This window comes from Necator americanus, chromosome II (assembly GCF_031761385.1).
Source record: "Necator americanus strain Aroian chromosome II, whole genome shotgun sequence".
Lineage (NCBI taxonomy): Eukaryota > Metazoa > Nematoda > Chromadorea > Rhabditida > Ancylostomatidae > Necator > Necator americanus.
In genome coordinates this window covers 33559749-33583889 of record NC_087372.1, presented here as the reverse complement: position 1 = coordinate 33583889, position 24141 = coordinate 33559749, and the positions used below count along the sequence as shown (strand labels likewise).

Genomic DNA, 24141 nt, shown 5'->3' with positions numbered 1-24141 from the left:
TCTTTTTTTTATTTTATGTTTTTTTTCTTTAAAATTTCAAGCTTGTTACGTTCAATTACAACAAGCTAGAATCCCTTATTTTCCATGAATGCATTAAGGATATGAAGTGACACTGATGGTTTGTCCGTGGGGACCATATGACCTGCGCCCTAAACAAATCCTCATGAGTACTGAAAACTGAAATCGATCTATACTTCTTTGTTTGACAGCTAAACCCTCACTCTGACAGTAACCCAATGAAGATTTTCGTATTGCGTATAGAATCCACCGACTTGTCCATCCACATGGTAGGTTTTCTTTTGTTGTGTCTCCTACAAAAATATACCGTATACGTTCACGAATTAGGTCACTTTTTTCCGGAAGGAAAAGGCCTGTCGTATCAGACACGACCAATCACAGGACACATGCAATAAATTTTACAATAAATCAGACGACTCTTTGAAGACTTGAGGAAAAGTCCCAGTCTAGTTCACAAATTCACCTTGAAGCCGAGCTGACGTGAGAATCTCTCTCCCATCAAGAAATTACACGCCATATCAACGTCACCACTGAATAGCATTCCTGAAATTTATCGTTGATGACCTTATTTTCACATGAAGATTTCTTTTAAGAATCCAAGAACTCGAGTAACAACCTTTAAGACCAGCATCTAAAGCATTCTTTACTCGTTCCGCCATTTCACCATGCTGCTTACGATAGCCAACGTCACTAAAAAAATCAGATCAGGTTGAATTAATGGGAAATTTCCGAGAAAATCCCTAGACTTCACCTGCACAAAGACCACTCTTTCAAGTCATCAGGTATTCCAAGAGCTTTACGTACATCAGGACGATTCAGATACGTCGTAACCGCTGTCTCGTTCATGCATGGGACTGGGAGAAGCTGAATACAGTAACTAACTAAATACCGTAACTGGATAGCATTTCGCTCATTTTGTGGGCTTAGAAAAGTTCGGATACGTGCATAAAAGTTGGCATTATACAAAACAGAACACATCTTTACTAATTTTTTGACGATTCGGTTAATTTTCTTCAAAAATAGACTTCCGATCTATAATACTTGAATGCGTCACGAAATGAACTGCGCCAGATTCCACTGATAATAAATTTGACGATTTTTAAAAATGTTCTCACTCAGACAAGTGTACTTTCTTCTCTTTTTTTTGATGTACCGATGGCGCATGCGGAGAAAATAAATAAATAAATATGTACGAGTTTACTGTTTTGTGATCTACGACATGACAACAACAATTGAAGCTTGGCGCGATTGCGTAAGTGTGCCCCCAGAGGTCACAGCCACGCGGGCAGCCTGAGAGGCTCGAAAGCGCTAGCGGTTGGGATCGAGGTGGCACTATTGCTAGCTTTGAGTCGGGCTGCGGCGATGAATGACGCTAGCGAGGGTCCCGCCTCGGCCCCAACCGCAACGCTCCACCGCGCCGCTTCGAGCGCAGTTGCTTGCTCAACCGCACCGAGCTTCAAGCTTCGTACTGAATTTTGTGATATTATCTGCAAATTCTAACAACCTCAGTAACGTTCAGCTTCTCGCCCATGAAATGTTCGTACTCCACCCGGAATCGAGTGGATACTTCTCTCTTCTCGCCTTGCGCACAATCAGCATACATATTGTAGGGGTTTAGGCCACCTGCCCTGAAAATACTCTAGGATATAGTTGGTCATTTTTGAGCGTTCGTAGCATTAGACAGTGAAGCAAACGCAAAGCACATGCCGTGAAGACATTTTTCCGGATTTTACCGCAAATTTGACTGGACCTCCGCTGTGATAGGTATATAGTACCCTGTGCTGTTGCTTTATTAGTAGATTATGGAGAGGGGGGTGATTCCGTCCATTTCTTCCTAATTGTCGTAATAAACGGCCCAGAAGATGCGGTGCGTGCACAAGGCTGGCGCGCTCCAATCGAACTCGTTGTAGAAAATAGCGCGCTGGAACGCTCGAAGCCGTATCTTCCGGGCCGTTTTTTACGGCAATTAGGAAGAAATGGACGGAATCACCATTCTTTCCATAATCTACTATGGCATATATGAATACTCCACCTGAAATCCGTACCACCTCAGATTCGTGGGGTGCCTTTCAATAGGGCAATTTTTTGCTCATCTTAAAGGTACTTCTCTTTGCGATTCATCTTTGAGCTCCAAAACGCTTCGAAAGCTTTTTCCGTGGTAATAATACTAGGTTCAAGCGCCAACGTCGTGATTTTCAAAATTTTCCCAGTTATGACACTGCACTCTACGACCACCTAATTCCATGGAGTAACGTGATTTCAATTTGCCTAGGTCTAGGTGTTCTTTTTTAACTCGAACAGATAGTGGTCCAGCCGTTTCTGCTATGTATTTGTTACCGCATTGCGTACAGGAAATTCAATAAGTAACATGTGAGCTCATTCGATCATCTCCCTTTTTATCTAGACAAAGTTTGGACACCGGTATAGTGCAAGTGCGATCGGTTACGGGCGATTGCATAGGAGCTTTCGCTTAAGGAGTTGCTTTATTACTAGGAGGAGTTCTAGTATCGCTACAAATTCTTCAAGATTAGCTTTCCTCGGAAGCGGTTGAATGGCAATGCTAACCTCATCAGACATAAACGGTATGCGAAAGCGTTCGTTGCTGACTGTAATTTTCCTAGCAAACTCAATTGATTCTTGTCTTTCCTCTCTATCTGGTGCAAAGGGAATTACATTTAGTACTGTCGACCTCTTAAAGGCATCACCCCACGAATCTGAGGTGGTACGGGTTTCAAGTGAAGTATTCTTATACGGGATAGTAGATTAGGGAGAGGAGGGTGATTCCGTCCATTTCTTCCTAAATGCCGTAAAAACGGTCCTCAGATTCGTGGGGTGGTGCCTTTAACTTGTGTAGCATGACCGGAAAGGTTGTGAATTATAATATCCTTGTTACTGGATTTGCGGTACCATTTTGTCCTGTGCGTTCGGTTTGAGATTGGCACATAGACGTTAAGCAAGACGTTCTTCGTTATGCTTATCACGAGTGAACTTAGGATGCTCCTTAATATGTCCTTAAAACAATTGTCCATCTCTCTGCTTGAGTTGAGCAGAGGAACAAACTCTAATGTATAGGAAATAAAGCAAATGACGTGGTTCCAAAATTGACGTCTTAATTTTACCAACTGAGAGTCATACATAGAGTATTTTCGACTGCGGTACACCCGCTCCATGAAGGAAATAGTTGGCATAAAGTTCAAGACTAAGTATTATGCAAAACATTAACCATGCCATTCTGAAGGCTTCTAGGGCGAATCGGTAGCATTTACTGCCTTGTTGGAATTCATGGAAGGCGCATCCATCGACGTCATTTTCACAGCATTGCTCTTTGACCTGCTGCCATTGGCTGGAATTCAGAAGAGGTAAATATCGAAAGAACAAACAACAATAATACTGCATGTTTTTTTTTAGAAAAAAAAGATATTGCCAATAGCTGACAAACTCAAGGAAGAAAAATGGTGTTCCTGTGCTTCTGAAATATGATTTTTACCTGTCATCAATCATTCCATGCCCGTACTCAAAGTTAATCAATGTATCTATGCCGGTGCTCTCCGACACGCATCCATTGCCGATTGCAAATCCCTAGAACTTGATCAATTCATAAAGCATAGAGGCCTAAGTTGACTTTAGTTGTTACTTTAAATTAGGTTATTAGGTTTATTTACGTATTGTCGTTATTGTCGAAAACGCAGATGCTGCAACGCGACTCCTCCTAGAGGCCGCAAATTTTTGAACCGCATCAGTGACTGTTCTCATGGAAAAAAACAGAAGTACATGTCCCAATAAAAAAAATTTAAAAAAAAAAACTTTAATTTCTGTGTAGATTTCCAGAAAAAAGAAGAAGAAGAAGAAAAAAAAGAAGAACACTTTAACAGAAACTCGTTCATTCTCATCTAGAGTTCTCTTCTTGAACTTGTCTTCTTCTCATCTTTTTTTTTCTCTCTAAATTTTTTTTGTAAATGTCCGTGCGATTAGAAGAGGAAATTCGTGACTGCTTTTTCCAATTCTAGTTTTATCAAAATACAATCTTATCAAGTTTCAATTTTAGCTCGATTCATTAGAATTATACTCAAAACGTGGGAGAGTTTCCGATTACATTTCACACATTATTTTCTATAATATTCGAATAACCTTGATGTTAATTTTGGATTTTTCTTGCCGGTCCAGAATTGTTTGCACCAACGTCGGAACGTAGATGCCTGAAAATGTCATATATTATGGTTACTATCAGCAGAATAGATAAGTACAATTTCGATCTACATATCATCACGTGACCGCTTGCACACTAAAGACACCACGCCATGGATTCAAAGACATCACTCTACGAATCTGAGGTGGTACGGATTTCAGTATTATATTATAGTATTCGTATACGGGATGGGAGACTACGGAGAGGGGAGTGATTCCGTCCATTTCTTCCTAATTGCCGTAAAAAACGGCCCGGAAGATACGGCTTCAAGCGTTTTGGCGCACTATTTTCTACAAGGAGTTCGACTGGAGCGCGCCAGCCTTGTGCGGCGCCGCATCTTCCGGGCCGTTTTTCACGGCAATTAGGAAGAAATGGACGGAGCCACCCTACTCTCCATAATCTACGAACCCGTACACGAATACTCCATCTGAAATTCGTACCACCTCAGATTCCTGGGGTGATGCCTTTAATTATGTTGGGATCTCTGCGGGACAAAATAAAGTTCGGGTTATAGAATAGGACTGTGTACGTAGTTACGCGCTAGATTTCCTCTAATCGTTCTGAAAAATGGCGTGGGAACCGCCCTAGTTCCTGTGACACACGTTAGAACGCGCCACACTTGTACGAGTTCCGGTTCCCTTAGCATTATATTAACCGGTTTTAGTTGAATAGGCTGCCGGAATGGACCTCATTGATTTCCGGCCGCTCGCACGTGGACGCGGCGCGTGCACAGTAGCGGCGCATTCTAGCACACTTCAAAGGGGCAGAGGCCGTTTCGCACCTTGTTTTTTACTACTACTAGGTGGGATCAAGCATTTGTTGACCGCGTTCATACGCGTAGTCTACAACCCGAACTCTGTATGGTCCCACAGAGACCCCAACATCGTTAATTTCATGTACTGTACAGAATGGACTTCGCATGAATGCAATGTTACTTTATCTGGTAATTAAACTGTAGAATCGGGATGTCCTTGATGCTTGTGATTCGTTGATTTGTGCAGGGTTTTCCTTGCTCTCATTGTTATTCTTGAAAACTACATGCAAAATTCCACCCAATAGTGGAGAGCATCCAACATCAAACATTCCCCCTAATGATCTTTAGTGTTTTGGGTGTTGTGTATTTTAATCAATATTTATTAGCTTTAAAAAGACTGGGATTTTCAGGAAAAAAGACACTCACCTGCATATGATTCTCCTGTCACATAGAAGTCGTTCTCTTTCAAATGAGAATATTCTTCGAAGAACGCAACCAAAACTTCCCAGTTTTCACTAGCAGTCTGCAAAATATTTTTAATTAAAGAAAAAAGGAAATCCGAGAATGCAGTTCCCTAATTTAGTCACTTGTTTTGTGATTGTGTGCCTGCGAGGTTTTTAGATGGAACTCTTTATTTGCCTTACTTTAGTCACTTGTCTTTAATCTTGGATCCGCTTACAACTTGATTCTATTTCTTGAAGCATATCAAAGTGAACAGTAAAGAACAACTACAGCATGTAGTAGATGTAAATAAACGCTGACACTCATGTTTACTCGAAGCACGGCGTCGCGCATTCGATTGGAGCGCGAAATTAAGCTGTAAGTGTTGTCGTCACCCGGGAAACACAAGGTTTTAAATTTTAAAGGACTAAGGATGTAGAATGTGTATAGAAAAAAGTAATGAGTTTAATTTGAAAATTGAGAGAGCAAATGCATTTATACTCTAAGTATATAATCTAAGGACGTCTTGAAAACGAAAATTCCAAGAAGTATGGTGGAAAAATCCTAGTTGATTTGAACTAGTAGGGTCCCTTCACAATTTGAAGGCATCACCCCACGAATGCGGCGAGGCATGGATTTTTGTTGGAGTATACCTAGGTTGGATCGTAGATTATGTATACAGGAGTGGTTCCGCTCATCTCTCCCTGCATCACTGTAAACGGACGGCTTTGGAATGCAGTTCCTTACGACGTCCTCAGTTGCAACCCGTCACCTTTGCGCCCCGCCCCCGCCTGCGATTCGTCGAAAATCCATTCGGACGCCCTGATAGGCAATTCATTTCATTCGACGAATCGCAGGCGGGGGCGGGGCGTAAGGGTGGCGCGTTGCAATAGAGGACGTAATAGGAAACCGCATTCGGGAGCCGTCTGTTTACAGTGGTGCAGGGAGAGATGAGCGGAACCACCCCTGTATTCACAATCTGCGATATAGGTATACTCCAACGAAAATCCAGATTTGTGGGGTGGTGCCTTTAAGCTTCACGTTCCCTCTTTTACTCTTACTACTTTTCTAAAATGACGAGCAAGTTTATCGGTGTTTGGCAAGAGGTTTTCTGTAGATTCATTTCACAATGTCAGGGAAAGGAAATTGCAAGAAAAGGAAATTGCACTAAGTTTACATTGAAGAACTCTAGGATACTGATCAATTTCAATTCAGTGAAAGTCCTCACATCAATTCTTCTGTGAGCATAGTCGACGCTGCAGGGAACGTAGGGAACGTGACGTGTCCGTGCTACGCTCAAAGTGGAGTATTCAGATGAACTTTTGAAACCTTCTTGCTACTGTCGGCCCCAATAAACCATTTTTTTTATCAGTGTTTACTAGTGGAAAGCACTTAACGTCAACAATATTATTTGTAGACCACAGATTGCGGACTATTTGTTGACAGGAGATTGTAGATTGTTTGTTCAAAACTGATTGTAGATTGTTTTTGACAACAGAGTTCTGTTTACGACGAAGCAGAAATTTCAACGTTGCACAACAGTTAACGAACAGTACAATTGGAGATAAGACAGTAACATATTTTTAGGATTTTTCAACTGATTTAGTCATTAAAAAATGTTTTCTTCTGCTATGTGAAGAATTGAAGATTGATCTTAACGCAGACATTCCACAGTACCTGCTGCGAACCGAAATGAACAAACCTGGTCATCATTGGTCTTGGTGTTACCATCAGTCGAGTACGAATATCCAACTCCAGCTGGCGCTTCTATGGTGAGAACAGAAGCTTTTTTGTTCCATGAGTATGGATTCTCTCGTAGAGTAGCTCCATCAGGATTCACCTGAACAAAAAACAAACATGGACTTAATTTTACTTCCTCTCATTTCATTTCATTCATTCATTCATTTTTCATAATTTTTCAAAATTAATATGTATCAGTAGCAGGCCAAAATTTCCACGAATCGATAATTTTACTACAATATTTGCCTTTGCAAAACTTTCTGTTGATGCAAAAAAAGTCTTGATAGTCTTCTTTTTTGAAGGACTTTCTTGATAGTCCTTTAAAAATGGCGTAGAGTCGTCAGCGAACAATTGCATAGGTGACAGCGACAATCTTCCGCTTTTTTTGAAAAAAAAATCCTGAAGCACTTCATACGCATTCTTTCAACGAATATCTTTGGATTATTTACTTTTTTCACTATTATCTTTTCTTTTCCTCTCTTTTTGAATGTCTTTGGATTATAGTTTTGGTTACTCATGGATTCTTAGAAAGCCACACCCCTTTTTGTTCCGTTCCCCCTGAGATTTCTTTCCTGGCACTGGCAGAAGAAAGCAAATTCCACGGTTTCCCGAGCAAAAACAGTTGTGACCTAAATGCGGAAGAGGACAAAAGGAAGTTTCTGAAATTGTTCTCGACGACACGCGAGAAATGATCTGTTGAGCATTTTCCGCTTTCTCTTTCCTTTAATTATTTTTTCTCTTTATTTTCATCTCCCTCCAAATACTCTAATTCTAGTTGAGAATAGCATTGAAACAGAAACATCACAGTTTTTGAGAACATCCTGCATTTTGCGTAGTAGCAGTTTATTATCGATACTCACCATGAACGGACCCCATTCAGTCAAAAGTGCGGACAAGCCAGAACATCCTGGTCCACCAGTTAGCCATAAAATGACTGGATCAGATTTTGGATCACTTTGAGACTCAACAAACCTAAACTATTTACTTTCGACCACAAATTTATGTTTACAAGCGAAAATTTGCTTTGAGAAAAAAAAACAACACTAACCAGTAATGCATTTTATGATTCTTAGCCTCTCCTCCTACGGTGTAGTAGCCAGAGTGCTGCTTGAAATTCAATTTTGGCGCACCAGGAAGATCATTGATCTCCTCGGCCAATATACTAAAATCACTAACATATCAGTAGCCATCAGATATATGTAGAAAATTTCGTACCATTGGCTTATGACCAGTAGAAGGGCGACCGCAACTGCTGAAGCCATTTGATGATGAAGTGAGCAAGTACGTAGATAGAAGGTACGAGATAAGGTGTGGGTGGGTACGAAGCTTATTTTTTTCAAAACAAACACTAACTAGAGCTCGTAAGACCAGTCAAACAAGTGTATCGATCAAAGAGAAGGTTCGCTTCCCACTCGCTTCTTTTCTAATTAGCTATCAGATTTGCAATGAATCCAGAAAAGTCGGGTTCTTTGAAGCATACGGCTACAGCATAATCAAACTCCTCGAGATTAAGTTGAGTTCAAATAGCTCTCTGGGATTCAACTCATTGACCAAGTGCCTTGGTCGACCCCCACCGCCGACGAAGTCAAGCTGCGAGTCTACGTATCCGCAATTCGCCCTACCATGATGTACGGCTCGGAGACTTGGATAGTGCCATCGGCTGGAAGAGCCTGAGTGCACGGAGAGAAAGCTGCTTAGACGACTCCTAGGCTACTTTTGGCCGGTGGTGTGTCTTTACTTTACTCGGAAGAGGACATGGTGTACATGGTGTGTAGAACCGTCTATGCCTCTTCATCACGTCATGCGGTAATCGTCTGATCGTCTTGCCCAAGTTGACCTGAGCATACTTTTGGATCCTAATAGGAAAAGGCTCTCCAGTCATAAAAGAAGTTCTGGATGAAGGTGGCGGAGAAAGATCTGAGGACACATGGAGTTGATGGACAGTTCGGTCGAGACGTTAAATTCCGCTGCTTATGGAATAGCGATGGATGGGAAGATTCCAGACGAACGTTAGCTGGAGATCGAACAGGATGGGCTCGGATATGTTCAAGAACGACACACCACAACGAAGATGCAGATAGTCGCGTTAGACCGTAAACCCCTTCCGCCGACTATATGAAGCCAAGTCAAGCGCTCTGATATATGTGAAGATCTGATCCTTTGAAGAGAAAGCTTGAGGATTTATTGACTTCTTCAAATAATCTTCGTAGGAGGAAACAGTGTCATTTGGGTAAACAATAGATCAAACCTTTTTTTACCTCGTGTCTCTGCTAAGATCTTTATCGTATCCTACTTGTGAATAGATTATATGCATTGTAAAGCGTTTACGAATGCGGCTCACCATCATCTCCAAATGATGCTCCAGATGCTATACTCTGAGCTCTATCGAGAAAAATAAAATCAGATACAAAAACAGACTCGCACCCTGAACTGGCACTGAAATGGAGATTTCGACCAGGTTACTACCACTCCATAATTTTCAATCTCTTTTTATCCTCTTCTCCTCTTTTTGAGTTATTCCAGCTTTAGGCAACGGTCCTGATGGAACAATATTGGCTTATCTTAGAATCCACTTTCATAAACATAATAATAACATGATAAAACAATAAATATATGAATAATAAAAATAAATTAAAAATAGAAATTTAATAATAATGATAATAACTCTGATAAAACATCGTACATGACGCCATATTATACAAATATCACAAACATCCACCAACTCTGTGAAAATCTCATCTTAGCCTTGAAAAAATTAAGAAAAGCTTGCATAATATGTAATACAGATAGAACAGAGTTCACTATTAGGTTCAAAACCTTTATTATTCATTTAATTTAACTATGACAGATTAAAATTTCCCATTGAATAGGAACTTTTCGAGGATGTAGTAGGCAACGGATGGCTTATCCGTGGGCACCATGTGTCCTGCGCCCTGAAAAATTGTCATAAACACTGGTTTTTGCAACAACAATCGTTAAGCACCCACCCTAACAGTAACGAAATGAAGATTTTCATATTGAGTGTGGTATCCACCAACTTGTCCATCCACAATGTAGTGCTTCTTGTTCTGTACTTCCTAGAAAACGGATTTTTCAGAGGAGATTACTATTTTGGTCTTTTGTCTACATCCAAACGGAATAAAAAAAAATCTCGAGGAAAATCTTCTTTGCTTGCATTATTCACCAGAGAAAAAAAACTTCTTAAAGCCCTGAGTTGGAGCGAGAAAAAAAAACATCAAGTAGATCACACCAAAACTGGCGAATGACACTCGAATAGAATAATATTAGATGAAAGGGCAAGGTTGACAATTTTCTGGAAACACGAAAATCAGTTTTGATCTAATACGTAACTCACCTTATAGCCTAACTTACGAGAAAATCTCTGCCCCATCAAAAAATTGCACGCCATGTCGATGTCCCCGCTGTAGATCATTCCTGAAAATCACTGGTGAATCCTCTCTTTTCTACCATAACAAGGTTGTCAACTGATTAAATTACGACCTTTAAGACCTTTATCCAGAGCATTCTTTACTCGTGACGACATTTCTCCATACTGTCTGTCATAGGTGTTGCTGATCACGTCACTGTAATCACAAAAGATCGTGATGGGATGATTAGAAGCAGCAAAAAACCATTTGCTTCACCTGCAAATAGACCACGGTCCCAGTGTTGTAGGTATTCCAAGAGCTTTGCGTACATCGGCACGATTAAGGTACACCGTAACCGCTGTTTCGTTCATGCACGGCACAGTTGAGAGCTGAATACAAAAACGATTAGCGCTTCGCGCATCCAACTAAACTACGAACCTGCCCTATGTGATTTTGAAGATCATCTACAATAGGAATTTAAATTTAAATTAATTCAATTCATTCAATCCTAATTCAGTACGAACTACAAAAACATGTAGAAACTGTCAACCTGAGATACGTCCAGTTCCTTCCCGGTACGGTATTTGTACTCCAAACGGAATCGAGTAGATACTTTTGCCTCGGCAGAGTTCACGTTCACACAGCTATCATACATATTATACGGATTTATGCCACTTTCCCTGAAATAAGCTATGTAGAATTTTTCTTTGGTACGTGTTTCTCGTTGAGTGCAGCGCAGTCGGTAAGATGTTAGACTGCTTTGACGTGAGTGCTCAATCAACAGTTCGAAACCACCCTAGCGCCAACCAAACCTTTCATCTCTTTGTTGTTGATAAATTGGGTCCCAGACTTGTCTGGGAAGATTAAAGGCAGCATACCACGAATTTGAGATAGTGCGGATTTCAGGAGGAGTATCCGTATGCGGTGTCGGGCATAATGGAGACCGGGATGGTTCCGTTCATCTCGCCCTGTATCACTGCAATCTGCCGTCTCCAGAGTGCTGTATTGTACGACGTCATCTATTGCAACGCTCCACCCCTTGCGCCGCCTCCGCCCTGCGATTCGTCGAAAATCAATTCGGAGTGCCCCGATAGGCAGTAAGGGACGCTACGCGTGCAAGAGTGGCGCGCTCCAATAGAAGACATCGTACAAAACAGCATTCAGGGGCCGGCTGCTTGCAGTGATTCAGGGAGAGGTGAGCGGAACCACCCCGGTTTCCATAATCCACGACCCCGTATACGGATACTCCACCTGAAATCCGTACACGCGTTCATAAACCTCAAACGATTCTGAATCGAAGTGAACTTCGCAGCACGTCCCAAGCAGATTGATTTATCTTTTACTTTATTTTTTATTGCGATCTCAGCACTTTCCTAATCGCCCATGACAGCTGTGAGCTGTTCACACTTATGTGCGTTACAGTCAAAATCTTGCTCATTTTTTAAAATGTTTGACAATAAAATTTAAGATCAACAGCAGTGCAAAATACCTACCATGCACTCGTTGTGGTGGTTTGGACGAATAAAGAACAAGTATCAAAACCATTAAAAGAATGGAAAGGACATCCATCGGTGTCGTTGTTGCAGCACTGCGATTTAATCCTCTCCCATTTGCTGAAATGTTAAGATTTCAGCAAATTTTCTATGTATGAAAATGATCAACACTTCACAGCAACAGTTTCAAAGATTTCTTATCGAAGAAGAAAGCGGAAACCGGTAGACGTGGGCGATTTCTACCTGTCGTCTATCATTCCATGAGCGTACTGGAAATTGATCAACGCATCGGTACCCTCATTCGCCGACACGCATCCATTACCGATTGCAAATCCCTAGAACTCATTCATTCATAAACGATATACCGCGTACTCAAAAACTAGGAAAATTTTATTTATGGTGCAAAGTTACGTAGCTGATTGCGTGCAAGACGGTTCCAACGTAGTTCTGAGCGCATTACTGCAGGTGGCTGGCTTCCAGAAGCCGTACTGAGCGGGTACTTTTTCGCGCAGATGCGTAGATCGGATGGAACCATCACTATCTTCACAGAAGGTGCAGAGCTAGAGATCGTTACCGCTGGCTCCACCGCGCCGTTTCGAGTAGCAGCTGCTTAAGCCATTGCATCAGGCTTCAGGTCATTTTGATTCGACTATACTAACGTATGAACGCTGGTGTAACGCAGTCGGTAGGAGATCTGGTGTGGCCACATAGTTTATGGGTTCAAACCCCCATGCTGCCAACCAGACCCCACCATCCCTCCGGAGTCAATGAACTGGTAACGGACTTGCCTGGGGGGAGAGAAAAACAATGACTTGATCATTGTCTGACCCCCACAAGTCACTGTATGTGCTAATATGCGTTCTAAAACCTCAACGATAACGAATTGCAGTAAGACGGATTAGCGCATCCTAAGTGGATTGATACGCCGGAGACTTCATCTTTTATAGTAATGTAGTCTCTCCGAAGAGAGACCCTTGTCGACACGACCCAGCAGAAGATCACAAGAAACGCGTACCTTTATTGTTCAACACGAGTGCTGCTGATCGTGCTAATTGGGAATTAACACGACGTTAACACATAAACGTTCTACTGATGCACATTAGAATGGAAAAGGGGTGCGTGTTAAGATTTGCTGTCGCGTTTGGTCGTTTTGGACTAATTTTTAATGCTCAATTGCGCGCAAGGTTGCGCTTGTGCATTTTCTTTCTGTCGTTACTGCAAATCTCAACGTGCCCGACTTAAGGTCTCTGCTAAGAGTTTTCCTGATCTTGGCTTTTCTTTTAACATGCCTGAACTTAAAGGCATCACCCCACGAATCTGAGGTGGTGCAGATTTCAGGTGGAGTATTCGTATACCGGATGGGAGACTACGGAGAGGGAGGTGATTCCGTCCATTTCTTGCTAATTGCCGTAAAAAACGGCCCGGAAGATGCGGCGCCGCACAAGACTGGCGCGCTCCAATCGAACTTCTTGTGCAAAATGGTGCGCCAAAACGAATGAAGCCGTATCTTCCGGGCCGTTTTTTACGGCAATTAGGAAGAAATGGACGGAATCACCCCCTCTCCGTAGTCTCCCATCCTGTATACGAATACTCCACCTGAAATCTGCACCACCTGAGATTCGTGGGGTGATGCCTTTAAGTCGTAAGCGCGCCTTTGCAGGCAGCATGTCACGAAATTGACGTAGTACAGAAAAAAAAACCCTAGGGAAGCGTAGAGTTGGGGTTGCAGATCAGGGAATACAGCGCGACTCCGCTCAATGTCGAAGATTTAGCGGAGCCACGCTGGGTTCCTAATCTACCATCCAAACTCTAAGGGTTCTGTACAACTTCAATTTCGTTCGTTGGCTTTGAATGGGACCGGGAACTCCTCGTCCCGAGAGATCCCGGCGAGAACCTTCCACCGCGCGAACACTTACTATTGTTGTATTTGCTGCTTAGAATTAAGAATACCTTAATGTTGATATGGGATTGATTTTGTCTGTCCAGAATTGTTTGCATCAATGTCGGAACATAAACACCTGCAAATATTTCGACATAAACACGAAGCAGATGATGAAAGTATTGCCTGGTCTGGCCTTGAGCTAAGCTTTCAACTACAACTCGCGGTTTGAAGAGCGGATAATTTAAGAAATGTATTCAAATTTTTGTTAGTGTTAACAACAAGGACAACATTTGTAAGAAATAAACATCAGCTTGCGGATTTCAGGGTGTATACGGAATCCATACGTACAGGAAGGCTAATCATTACTCTTGATTACTCACTTTTGATTTTAAAACATTTAATATCATCATGGGTGGAATCGAAGAAGCACATGTATCAATTTTTGAACTTTCATGTTCTCTTAAAAAAAAAAGCACTTACCGCCGTAGGACTCTCCCGTCACATAAAAATCATTGTTTTTGTACTGAGGGAACTCGTTGAAGAACGCCACCAAAGCTTCCCAGTTCTCACTAGCCGTCTGAAAATATGTGTTCAGTTCTGCCGAAAGCAATATTTGTCCTGCAAGTCTCCGCTTTATTCCTTAATTACTTCCTGAACTTTGCCCTGTTTCTGGACGATATTCTTCTTTAGCTCAATCACAATAAAGAGTTTATACTTCATATACTACGCTAGTGTTTTATGTACGCAACAGCGTCACGTGTTCGATTGTAGCAAGAAAGTGGAGAGCAGGAATGTGTCCCAACAAAGAAAGACGAGTTGCTGAAGATGTGCGATAGTCGACAGAGCATACGCAAGTCAAAACGACCTGAAGCTCGGTGCAATTGTCCGCAGTCGGAGCGTCGCTGATCTATCGATATTGGACCATCGTTGGATCCACTACTTTCTGCCGTCCGTATGGAACTAGCGAAAGTCGCTCCTCATTTGTAACCGCTGGCTTCTTTCTGGCGCTTCGAACGCATCCGCTCAAACAACTGCACCGAGCTTCAGATCGTTTTTTTACTAGATTGTATTGGTTTAGGTGAGGAAGTAAAATTAAGAAAAAGCAGTAGTGGGATTTCTCGCTTAAAGACAGCATATTACAAAAATGACGCAATACAGAAACCCCACTGAATTCGTAGAGTGTGGGTTGGGTTCCAGCGTGACTCCGCTCAACTTCGACGAATCGTTGTTTAGAGAAAAACTGGGTGGAAGACGACGTTCCTTGCTACGAAGTAAGTTATAACTCATCTGCCCTGTACACGCGCTGCGTCGACGAGCGAGCGGCCAAAAATCAATTATGTATCCTCTGCGGTCTATCCAAGTAAAACCAATGAATAGGTTACTGAGGGGACCGGATCGTCTAGAACGGGACTTTTAGCGTATCTCGTAGGAACAAACGACCACCGTTCTCACACCATTTCTTACGACGATCAGATGAGGTTTTGCGGACCCACGGTGGGTTTCGTAATATACAATCCACACTCTGTGGGTTCCCTTAAGTTTCCGTACTACTACAGCAATTTCGTGATACGTTGTGTTTAAGTTCGAAGGTTTAAGGAGGAGTTGCACTTGTAATCCTATTCAACCTAAGATAAGAAGAAAATGTCACAGGAAAAAAAAATCCCGCAAAAACGTTTTTTTGAAATCATTCTGATCCGCGCAAATTCGCACGCTTCATTATCTTCTTCCACATTCACTTCTTGCCCAAAAGAGCAGGTATACTCGAGTCAAAACGACATGAATAACGAGTGTAGTTGCGGTGCATCTGCGCCCGATACGGCACGGTTGAAGCAACAGTTGCAACCGAGATGGGAACATCGCAGACTGCAGCGATGGGTGGTGGCAGCAGGGGTTTCACCACGCTCCTAACCGCTACTCTTCACCGAAGCGTCTCGAGAGAAGCCGCGTACGCAATTGCGTACATGCTTCGTTTTTTCGACCGTACAATGGTTAGGGCACAAAACACACAAACTATTCACAGTCTCAACAATTTTTTGCTCGCGTTCAGCTTACCCCGGGAAAATTCTGAGATTTTATGTGCCTCGAGCGAGGACTTTTTAATCAGTGTTCACTAGGGAGAACTTAAACTGAGTTTTACAATAGATTTGCCATTAGAATAGAACAGAAAGTGCGTTTTGCTATAGAACGCGTAACTAATAGGCCAACGAAAATGAGACTAACTACAAGTAGAATTTGGTAGGTCTTTAACTGATTTATCAGTTAAGTCAGAACGTTATGGGGCTCGGAGAAATTGCGTAAGCGGCTGCGCTCGAAGCGGTTCCACCACGCAGTTTCGAGCGCAGCCGCTTACGCAACTAGGTAGGACTTCAGGCTTCGACACGACTGTAATCGTAAGGAAATAGCTTCTGTCTGCTAACTAAAACACTAAAATTTTTCCTAGCCTGTATACTCTCTGATATGACCTAATGGAGTGGAACAAACCTTATCATCACCGGTTCTCACATTACCATCAGTAGCGAACGAATATCCGACTCCGGCTGGAGCTTCCAATGTGAGGATTGAAGCATTTTTGTTCCATGAGTAAGGATTTGCCATTAATGTAGCTCCGTCCGGATTCACCTAATCGAAAAACACATGAAGTAAAGTTTACAACGACCAATTTTTTCGCGAAAATAGCAACACCCAAAAAAGATACCAGCAATCGACAATAATTGCCTTCGCAACACTTGTACTAATAAAAAAAATTCGGGTAAAATGTTATAGTTGAGGGAGGCACTCAATGGGGTCCTTATTTCTGGAAGTAAACAACTAAGTCAGTCGTGGGCCTAAGACGTAAGAATTAGGTTCTATGACATGTAAGCTAAAGAGAGAAAAAATAAGAAAGAGAGTCATAAATAATGGCGACTGAGTGCCCCCCCCCCCCCCCCCCCCAAAAAAAAAAATGTCTTGGAAACTCTAAAAAACGAATTAGTTATATTCGGATCAAACCGACTTGAACCTCGATGCAGCTTCGGCTCGATGGAGCCGGCAATTGGGATCTAGGTGGGACCATCGCTAGTTTCACTCGCACTGCAGCAATGAGTGGTGTTAGCGAGGGTCCCTCCTTGGTCCCAACCGCTGCGCTAAGCCGCATCGATTCGAGCGGACAGCAAGTGCACCAAGCTTTAGCCCAGCTGTATCCAGTAGCCATGTAGACGTTATTGGTGGTTCAACGGAAGGGAGATCAATTTAATTCCCCTCTTACCTGAGTATTTTTAACGGATTTATTTTCAGCCAATAATAGCTATTTCGGTTCTATTGGTCGGTATTTTAAAAGTAACGCTTTTTTAATCCCAAATAGGAGATTTTCGGGCGGTGTGATAGATAGATGGGGATAAGTTTCATAGTGTCCTAGACAAGTAAAACAGAAGCTGGTATCCAGAGAGAGAGAGTGAGAGAGAGAAAGAGAGAAAAAAATATATTATTTCGAAGCTATGATACACTATAAATCAGATATATTATGGTCCAAGCCCGTAGTATCCCTCCTTCTCTCTTCTTTTTCCAAAGTTCTACCTTTTTCCAGGTTTATTTTAAGAATAGAGAATTATCTTGGAATAGAAAAATCCTATTTTTCTTTGAAACACTGTTGGAAGTTGAACATGCATTTATTTTGTACGGATTTTATTTGGAGATACTCACCATAAATGGACCCCATTCAGTCAAAAGAGCAGACAAACCAGAACATCCTGGTCCACCCGTCAACCACAATAGGAGTGGATCCGAAGCTGGATTATTTTGAGACTCAACGAACCTAAACTACTTATTTTTGAGCACAAATTCATGTAAACTAATAATGCAATTATTTTAAGAAGAAAAATATTATTTCGATTTAAAATTTTAAGAAGAAAAAAAAAACCCGAACCAATAATGCAGCTGATGATTTTTAGTCGCTCCAACAGTATAGTAGCCGGAGTACTGCTTGAAGTTAACCGGTGGCGCTCCTGGTAAGTTAGTGATCAATGCGGCCGATATGCTAAAATTTCTAATTTGTCAATATTTCTCGGGAATTTTATACGTAGAACGCTTTGTACCATTGGCTAATGACCAGTAGAACGGTTACGGCGGTAGTTGGAGCCATTTGATGACGAAATGAGCCATTTCACAGATAGTAGGTTCTAGATAAGGTTTGATTGCGTACATACCTTATCATTTCGAAGTAAGCAGTCAGAGTCACAAGGTCAGGAAGCAAGTGCATAGAACAGAGATCGGAACCCCTTCACCACACAAATTTCTACGCCAATTTTGCTGCTTAAAAAACTACAAGAGTATCCATGTGGAGTTAAAACATTTCCCTACTATGTATAAACATCACTTCTCGTACATGATCCCTTTTTGCGTTAAAGACCTTCCAAATTTGTTAAAGAGTTGTTTTCGTTGCGATATCACCTTGATGTACTATTGCAAATAGCAAATTTCTATTTGTCCTCATAAGATAGGATGGGTGTAGTGTAGCGGTTAGAGGTTCCGCTTCCTGCACGATCCATCGGAGGTTCGAAGGAGGATAAAAGCTCTGACTTGACACATCGGCTAGCCACCGTAAGTCATTATAGAGGACAGTTACACGTTCGTAAACCTCGAACGATTCTGAATTGAAGTGAACGTAGGGCGCATCCCAAGCGGATTGATTAACGCCAGTACCTTTATCCTAATAAGATTTGTTGTGAAACTGAAATCTAGCATTCCTCTGTGCTTTAAATAGAGCTTCCACTGGTAAGAATCGATAAAAAGTACTCTCGTGATGCGTGTTAATATTTTAGTAATACGCAGAGTTATAAACACGAGTAAGATCATCGACTTTCGTCGATTTAAAGCACTTGGACCAGGGTACAATTGCGATGCAGAGAAACTTCCGCTCATTCATCTTCTGAGTACCCTGGGGCAATGAGAAGTCAAGGGCAAAAGGTGGGACCTTTAACAAATAAGCAGAGCGCTGACCAAGGACTGCTCCGTACATCTTGAGCAAAGTATTCCATGCATGTCCAACGTGAATGAGCCTCATCGGCGGCAGCATTGAAGGATCCAGCGAGGGTCCCATATCGATGCATCCGCGACGCTCCACCGCACCGCTCCGAGCGCAGCCGCCTACGCAATTGCACTGGGCTTCAGGTCGCTGTGACCCCAACACTTATGTGTGCCTGACGGACTGTGTATGAATTTTAAATATGATGTATGAATTCTTTATTGTGATTGAGCTGACAAATACTCTCAAGAAATGAGAAAACGTTGAAAAATAAACTAACGACAGAAAAATGAATATTTGCGGAACAGCTTCTTTTCAGCAGAAATGAACAAGTATATTCAGACGGCTGGTGAGAACTGGAATACTTTGGTGGCATACTTCAACGAGTCTCCTCAGTACGTAAACAACGATTTTTCCGTGACAGGAGAGGCCTGTGGCAGAAGTAGCATTTAACAAAAAAAAAAACTCGAAAATTCAAGAATTGATGGGTAGCCAAAAATTTCATATTCTTCCTTGATGCGTAAAGTTTTGAAAGAGGGTGCAGTAAGAGAGCAAGGAAATCCATCCAGAGGAAAAGCAGGTCTATGAATTGAAGTACATTATGTATTTCAAGAGTTCTGTTCAGGATCCTTCAATGTGAACTCTGCAGGCGTTGGGCCGTGGGAGAGAGGGGTGGGGGGCTGAAAACTTCTGTTCTTGCAGCAAAAATTTGACTGTGATGGCAAACCATTACTTTACAGAATCAAAATCGCACAAATGAGTAAAAAAGAATGATAAACAAACAATTTCATATGGTTGCCTTCACCATTTTCTTTGATATCCTGATGAAATACGAATGTTTTAGTCGCTGAACACTTTTTCAACCATAACCTCGGGCGGATGCTGGATTCGAAGCATTGTCTTTTGGCATTCTGGATTATTTTGCTCCTTTTTCAATGATTGCCGGTTTTTAGACGAGCGACTGTGAACCGAAAAACCGATGGTGACACAATGTCACCCACCCATTTTTTCAATGTTCATGCATAATATTGTACGTAGCCTTCTTCTAGCGTGGATTTCGGTATTTACTACTACACCGATAACAACACATTGTAGTTAGGCACAAATGTACAAAAAATGGTGCAAAAGTTTGGTTCCTAAACGGTAAGATTTCACAGGCATCCTACGAGCAAAATAAAGGTAAATAATGAAAGTAAATCTAGCGGAAAAGTGGTTTGTTAGGACTTATATAATCTCCGTTCATGTTCTATTATATGAAAAAAATTATCAAGAAGTACAAAAAGCAAACAGAAAAGAGATTCGGTGTTCTCGGGTACTGTGGAACGAATTCACTGCACCAAATCTTGACTGAGGACGCGTCTCCTTACAACACGTTCCTACCTACTGCATGTGTCAAAATGAAGAAGTTTATAACTAAGAATTAGCAAATATATACGATTTAAACGTAACAAGGAAACTGAAATGTATATAGAATTAATCCTAATCATCCTTAAATTGATGAGTCTACAACTTCAGTCGCCCATTTTTCATCTTTTCAGGAACTGACACAACTCACATTCCATGAAATCTGCATAATCTAAGTTTTAATATGTCTACTACTCACAAATGAAAAAAAAACAAAGAATGATTCATGCTATCAACAAATATAAACATTGCAAGAACAAGCAAAAACAGTGAACAAATCGTCTAAAGACTAGTTACAGTATAGAGTCATGAAGACGGTGAACGAGAGGCAACTTGGTCGAGTCCAGCCGTCAACTGGTGAGATTGTGAATCCAGGGAATTTGTGAGCTGTCTAAGCTGAGAGGTCAAAATATGAACCGTCTCGGCTCGGTGGTCATCCAGTGACTTTACTGAGCAGAACTTTTCAACTTCTTCTTTCGCCAAAATACGAGAGTCCGCCACATAAACTGGAAAACGAAAGAACATTAGTTTTAAAAAGAGGCGGTCTCAAACCGAGCGGTCATCTAAATCGGCCTCACCTAAAGGGACAAGCCAGTTGATCTTCTCTGTTTCGACATGTATCGTTTTTAATGCGGATAGATCTTTCCCCATTAAAATTGCATTAAAACCAACCAGTACTGTGTCGAGTGAAGAAAGCGGGGTGCCTAAAGTGTCATTGGCCATTCATTGTTCAAGATAATCGAAAGATTAATCATCAATAAAATTTTAGGCAATCCATGGTGCTTACGCACATGTTATACATGTGTTGCGAAAATAGAAACCGAAAATGAGCAACCTATAAAACCTAGACGTTACGTATTTCCACTAAAAGTGATAGGAGTGTTTATACGGTCTATATAAAGTACAGAATGAGGACTCGGTGCAGTATTATATCAAAAGGTAACGACTATGCCAAAAATAAAAAGCAGAGGAAATGCCTAAAATACAAACTGCAAATTTCAACTATTTAGCTGTTATTTGGCTCTTATCGGGTAAAACGTAGTTGGGAGGGGCACTTACTGGCGCCCTAAGGTCTAAGCGTTAGTCTTAGAGGATCTGTGACATGTAAACTAAGGCAACTAGGAGAAAAAGTAAGTTAGAACTTCGAGAAATAATGGCGCTAAAGAGTGCCCTCCCCCAACTACATTTTCCCGCTCTTATCTTCGTACACGAAGCGCCGAATAAATACGCGAATACTGTAACTATGATGCTAAATATAAGAGAATGTTATATTTATTATCATAATATAGTATTTTCTATTCAACTGTACATTATCTAACATGATTGGTAGAAAACTAGGTGTATCTCTCAAAAGGATTAAACGATGTCTGTATAAGATACGAATAAGATAAAATCAAAACGAAACCTTCAAATGCTTTCTTCATAATGCTATTGCCGTAGCAACGATATTCCAATCCTTTCAATCGAAACCTCAAAATAGCGCATAAATGTGGGGGAAAGCAGAAAGATGCAAAATATAGACCTACTGGTTCTTTGCAAACCACAAAGTTCGTCCAGCTACGGGAAGGAGCTGACAAATTGCCATAATTCGAAATTCCTCAGAAATCATCCATTTTTTCACGTGTTGACAAAGAGCTAATTCAACGGGATCATACTGCAAATGCATCGGTAAAATAAGCGTCAGTCATCTTTGGGTGTGAATTTCAATTGTATTTCTTGAAAAAAAAGAAAAACAGTTTTAAAAATTCAGAAACAGAGACTGAAAAAGAGAATCAGGAAGCCGCATTACTATTTTTCCATTAACAGTCTACAGAAAAACGAAGACAAGATGAGGGTATTCCAAAGATTAAAGGAAGAAGCTGAAGCAAAAGCAGAAAATAAACAGCAAGGTGAAGGGATGAACCTCTTCCACATTCATTTTTATTCAGATCCTTGACTACATCAATACATTCCAATCTCTTCAGAGAATTTCAACGCAGAATGTACAAAGCCCAACTTTCCCTTTCCCCACTTCAAAATAGCGGTAGTAGTGGATTGAACCTCTTTTATTTAGGAAAAGTATCGAAGTAAATAAGGTGTAATCAGTTAACATCACTATTCCTTGAAAACAAAAACCAAAGGCATTGACACTTTGGTTCTCTACAAACACTTTTTCCCAATAAAAAAACGCAGGATTGGAAAAAATGTAGAGAAAAAGAATAAGTATAGAACAGGCGAACAGAACAAATTACAAACATCTGGAAACTGAAGCTCACCTCAAGTTCCTGGTTCTCTGGAAAGTTTCGAGTGCATACTTTTAGCTTTTCTGGTAGTACAGGAGCAACAGCAGCTTCATATAAACGTCGTCTGAAAACAGAACAAATAAAGTAATCATAGAAGGAAACTTGAGAAAATACATATCCATAATGGGCTAATTCGGAACAGAAAATTATGGAAAACTCACTTATAATTTCTCGGAGTAGGCCTCGGATATTTTGATGAAACGTAACGTGTTGAAGACTGCCGGATCGCTGTAGAAAATCTTCCCAAGAGCGGACTACGAATTATCATCTGTAAATTAGTTCGAAAGTATTTTTGGGCTAAGACGAAATATAGTAGGATAAAAACGACAACCATACGGTGCGACGGAGTCTAGCGGTTAGAATCTAGTGTGGACCACATAATTCCCCAGTGTAGTTCGCGAAGGTCCCATCTCGATCACAACCGCTATGTCCGCCGCGCCGCTTACGCAACTGTACCGTGCATCATGTCGTTTTGACCCTATTATAGACATCTTGTGAATCTAACCGAGAGGTTCACTTTGAAAAATCCTCACATTACATTATGCTCAATACAAATACTACGAGGAGTCGAAAAAGAGTTCAAGCATAGACTCGAACCATACATATCAACGCGAAAAGTTATGAAAAGGTAGTTCAGGGAGGGAAAACACCAAAGCTGCCTAATCGAACTGAACTTAGGGCGCAAAAGTCGTTTTTAGAGCACAAAAACCATTCTTAACTGTCAAATGGTTTTCGATTTGTGAAGGCGAAAATTCATCTCTGGAAGCTTAGACAGTCGGAAACCTAAGCATTAGTCTTTGAGGATCCATAAAGTATAGGTTAGAGCTACTGGAAGCTAAGGCCAAAAGAAAATAAAACAATAGACAAAACTTAGTGACTTCAAAAAAAAACCGAAATGCCCTTTAAAGGCATCACCCCACGAATCTGGGGTGGTGCCTGAAAATGTATTTCAGGTGGGTTATGCCTATACGGAGTTGTACATTATGGAGAGAATGGTGATTTCCATCTATTTCTTCTTAATTGCCGTAAAAAATGGCCCGGAAGATGCGGCGCGTGCATAAGGCTGGCGCGCTCCAATCGAACTCGTAGAAAATAGCGCGCCGGCACGCTCGGAGCCGTATCTTCTGGGCCGTTTTTTTATGGCAATTAGGAAGAAATGGACGGAATCACCTTTCTCTCCATAATCTACGATCCCGTATACGAATACTCCACCTGAAATCCGCACCACCTCAGATTCGCGGGGTGATGCCTTTAAGGAGGAAAAAAAAAGAAAAAAAAGAGCTAAAACTATTAATGCTTTAATTTTACCAGACTCTCCAAATAGGATTACTGGAAATAAATAGCTAATTCATATCACGCATTACCTCCAACGGAAAAAAAGAACCTAAAATGGCCCTAGGGATAGCTTCTTTGCAATCCCCATTTGACAGAAAAGAAGGAGTTGTGTGACCTAAGAATTTTGCGTTTTGCGCTCTGATTACGTTCAATTGGAGCAGCTCTGAGTCTCCCCTCTCAGAACTAATATTCTCACGCCTCGTATCAATGTCGTCTTACGCGAGGAAAGGCAAAGATTA

At 41.3% G+C, this 24141-nt stretch overlaps 3 protein-coding genes across 3 annotated transcripts; all 3 read right to left on the bottom strand.

Annotated features, from left to right (window-relative positions):
- Window positions 1–65: 65 nt before the first annotated feature.
- RB195_020309 (uncharacterized protein) lies at window positions 66–8401 on the bottom strand (the record flags this gene model as incomplete). Its single annotated transcript, XM_064188550.1, has 14 exons — window positions 66–149; window positions 222–311; window positions 482–561; window positions 635–708; window positions 770–882; window positions 1523–1646; window positions 3242–3361; window positions 3506–3597; window positions 4147–4214; window positions 5385–5481; window positions 7102–7239; window positions 8000–8111; window positions 8188–8301; window positions 8355–8401. 14 exons carry the CDS (start codon window positions 8399–8401, stop codon window positions 66–68), a joined length of 1353 nt encoding a protein of 450 aa, XP_064044431.1.
- Window positions 8402–9988: 1587 nt separating this feature from the next.
- Window positions 9989–17999, bottom strand: RB195_020308 (uncharacterized protein; the record flags this gene model as incomplete). The annotated part of the gene is made up of 14 exons (XM_064188549.1): window positions 9989–10072; window positions 10127–10216; window positions 10495–10574; window positions 10641–10723; window positions 10784–10896; window positions 11058–11187; window positions 12001–12120; window positions 12244–12335; window positions 13951–14018; window positions 14363–14459; window positions 16364–16501; window positions 17561–17672; window positions 17784–17894; window positions 17953–17999. The coding sequence occupies 14 exons, from the start codon at window positions 17997–17999 to the stop codon at window positions 9989–9991; spliced, it is 1365 nt and encodes a 454-aa protein (XP_064044430.1).
- A 2592-nt stretch (window positions 18000–20591) lies between these two features.
- RB195_020307 (uncharacterized protein) lies at window positions 20592–22835 on the bottom strand (the record flags this gene model as incomplete). Its single annotated transcript, XM_064188548.1, has 6 exons — window positions 20592–20791; window positions 20864–20989; window positions 21691–21755; window positions 21812–21939; window positions 22541–22631; window positions 22729–22835. 6 exons carry the CDS (start codon window positions 22833–22835, stop codon window positions 20592–20594), a joined length of 717 nt encoding a protein of 238 aa, XP_064044429.1.
- Between the last annotated feature and the right edge of the window lie 1306 nt (window positions 22836–24141).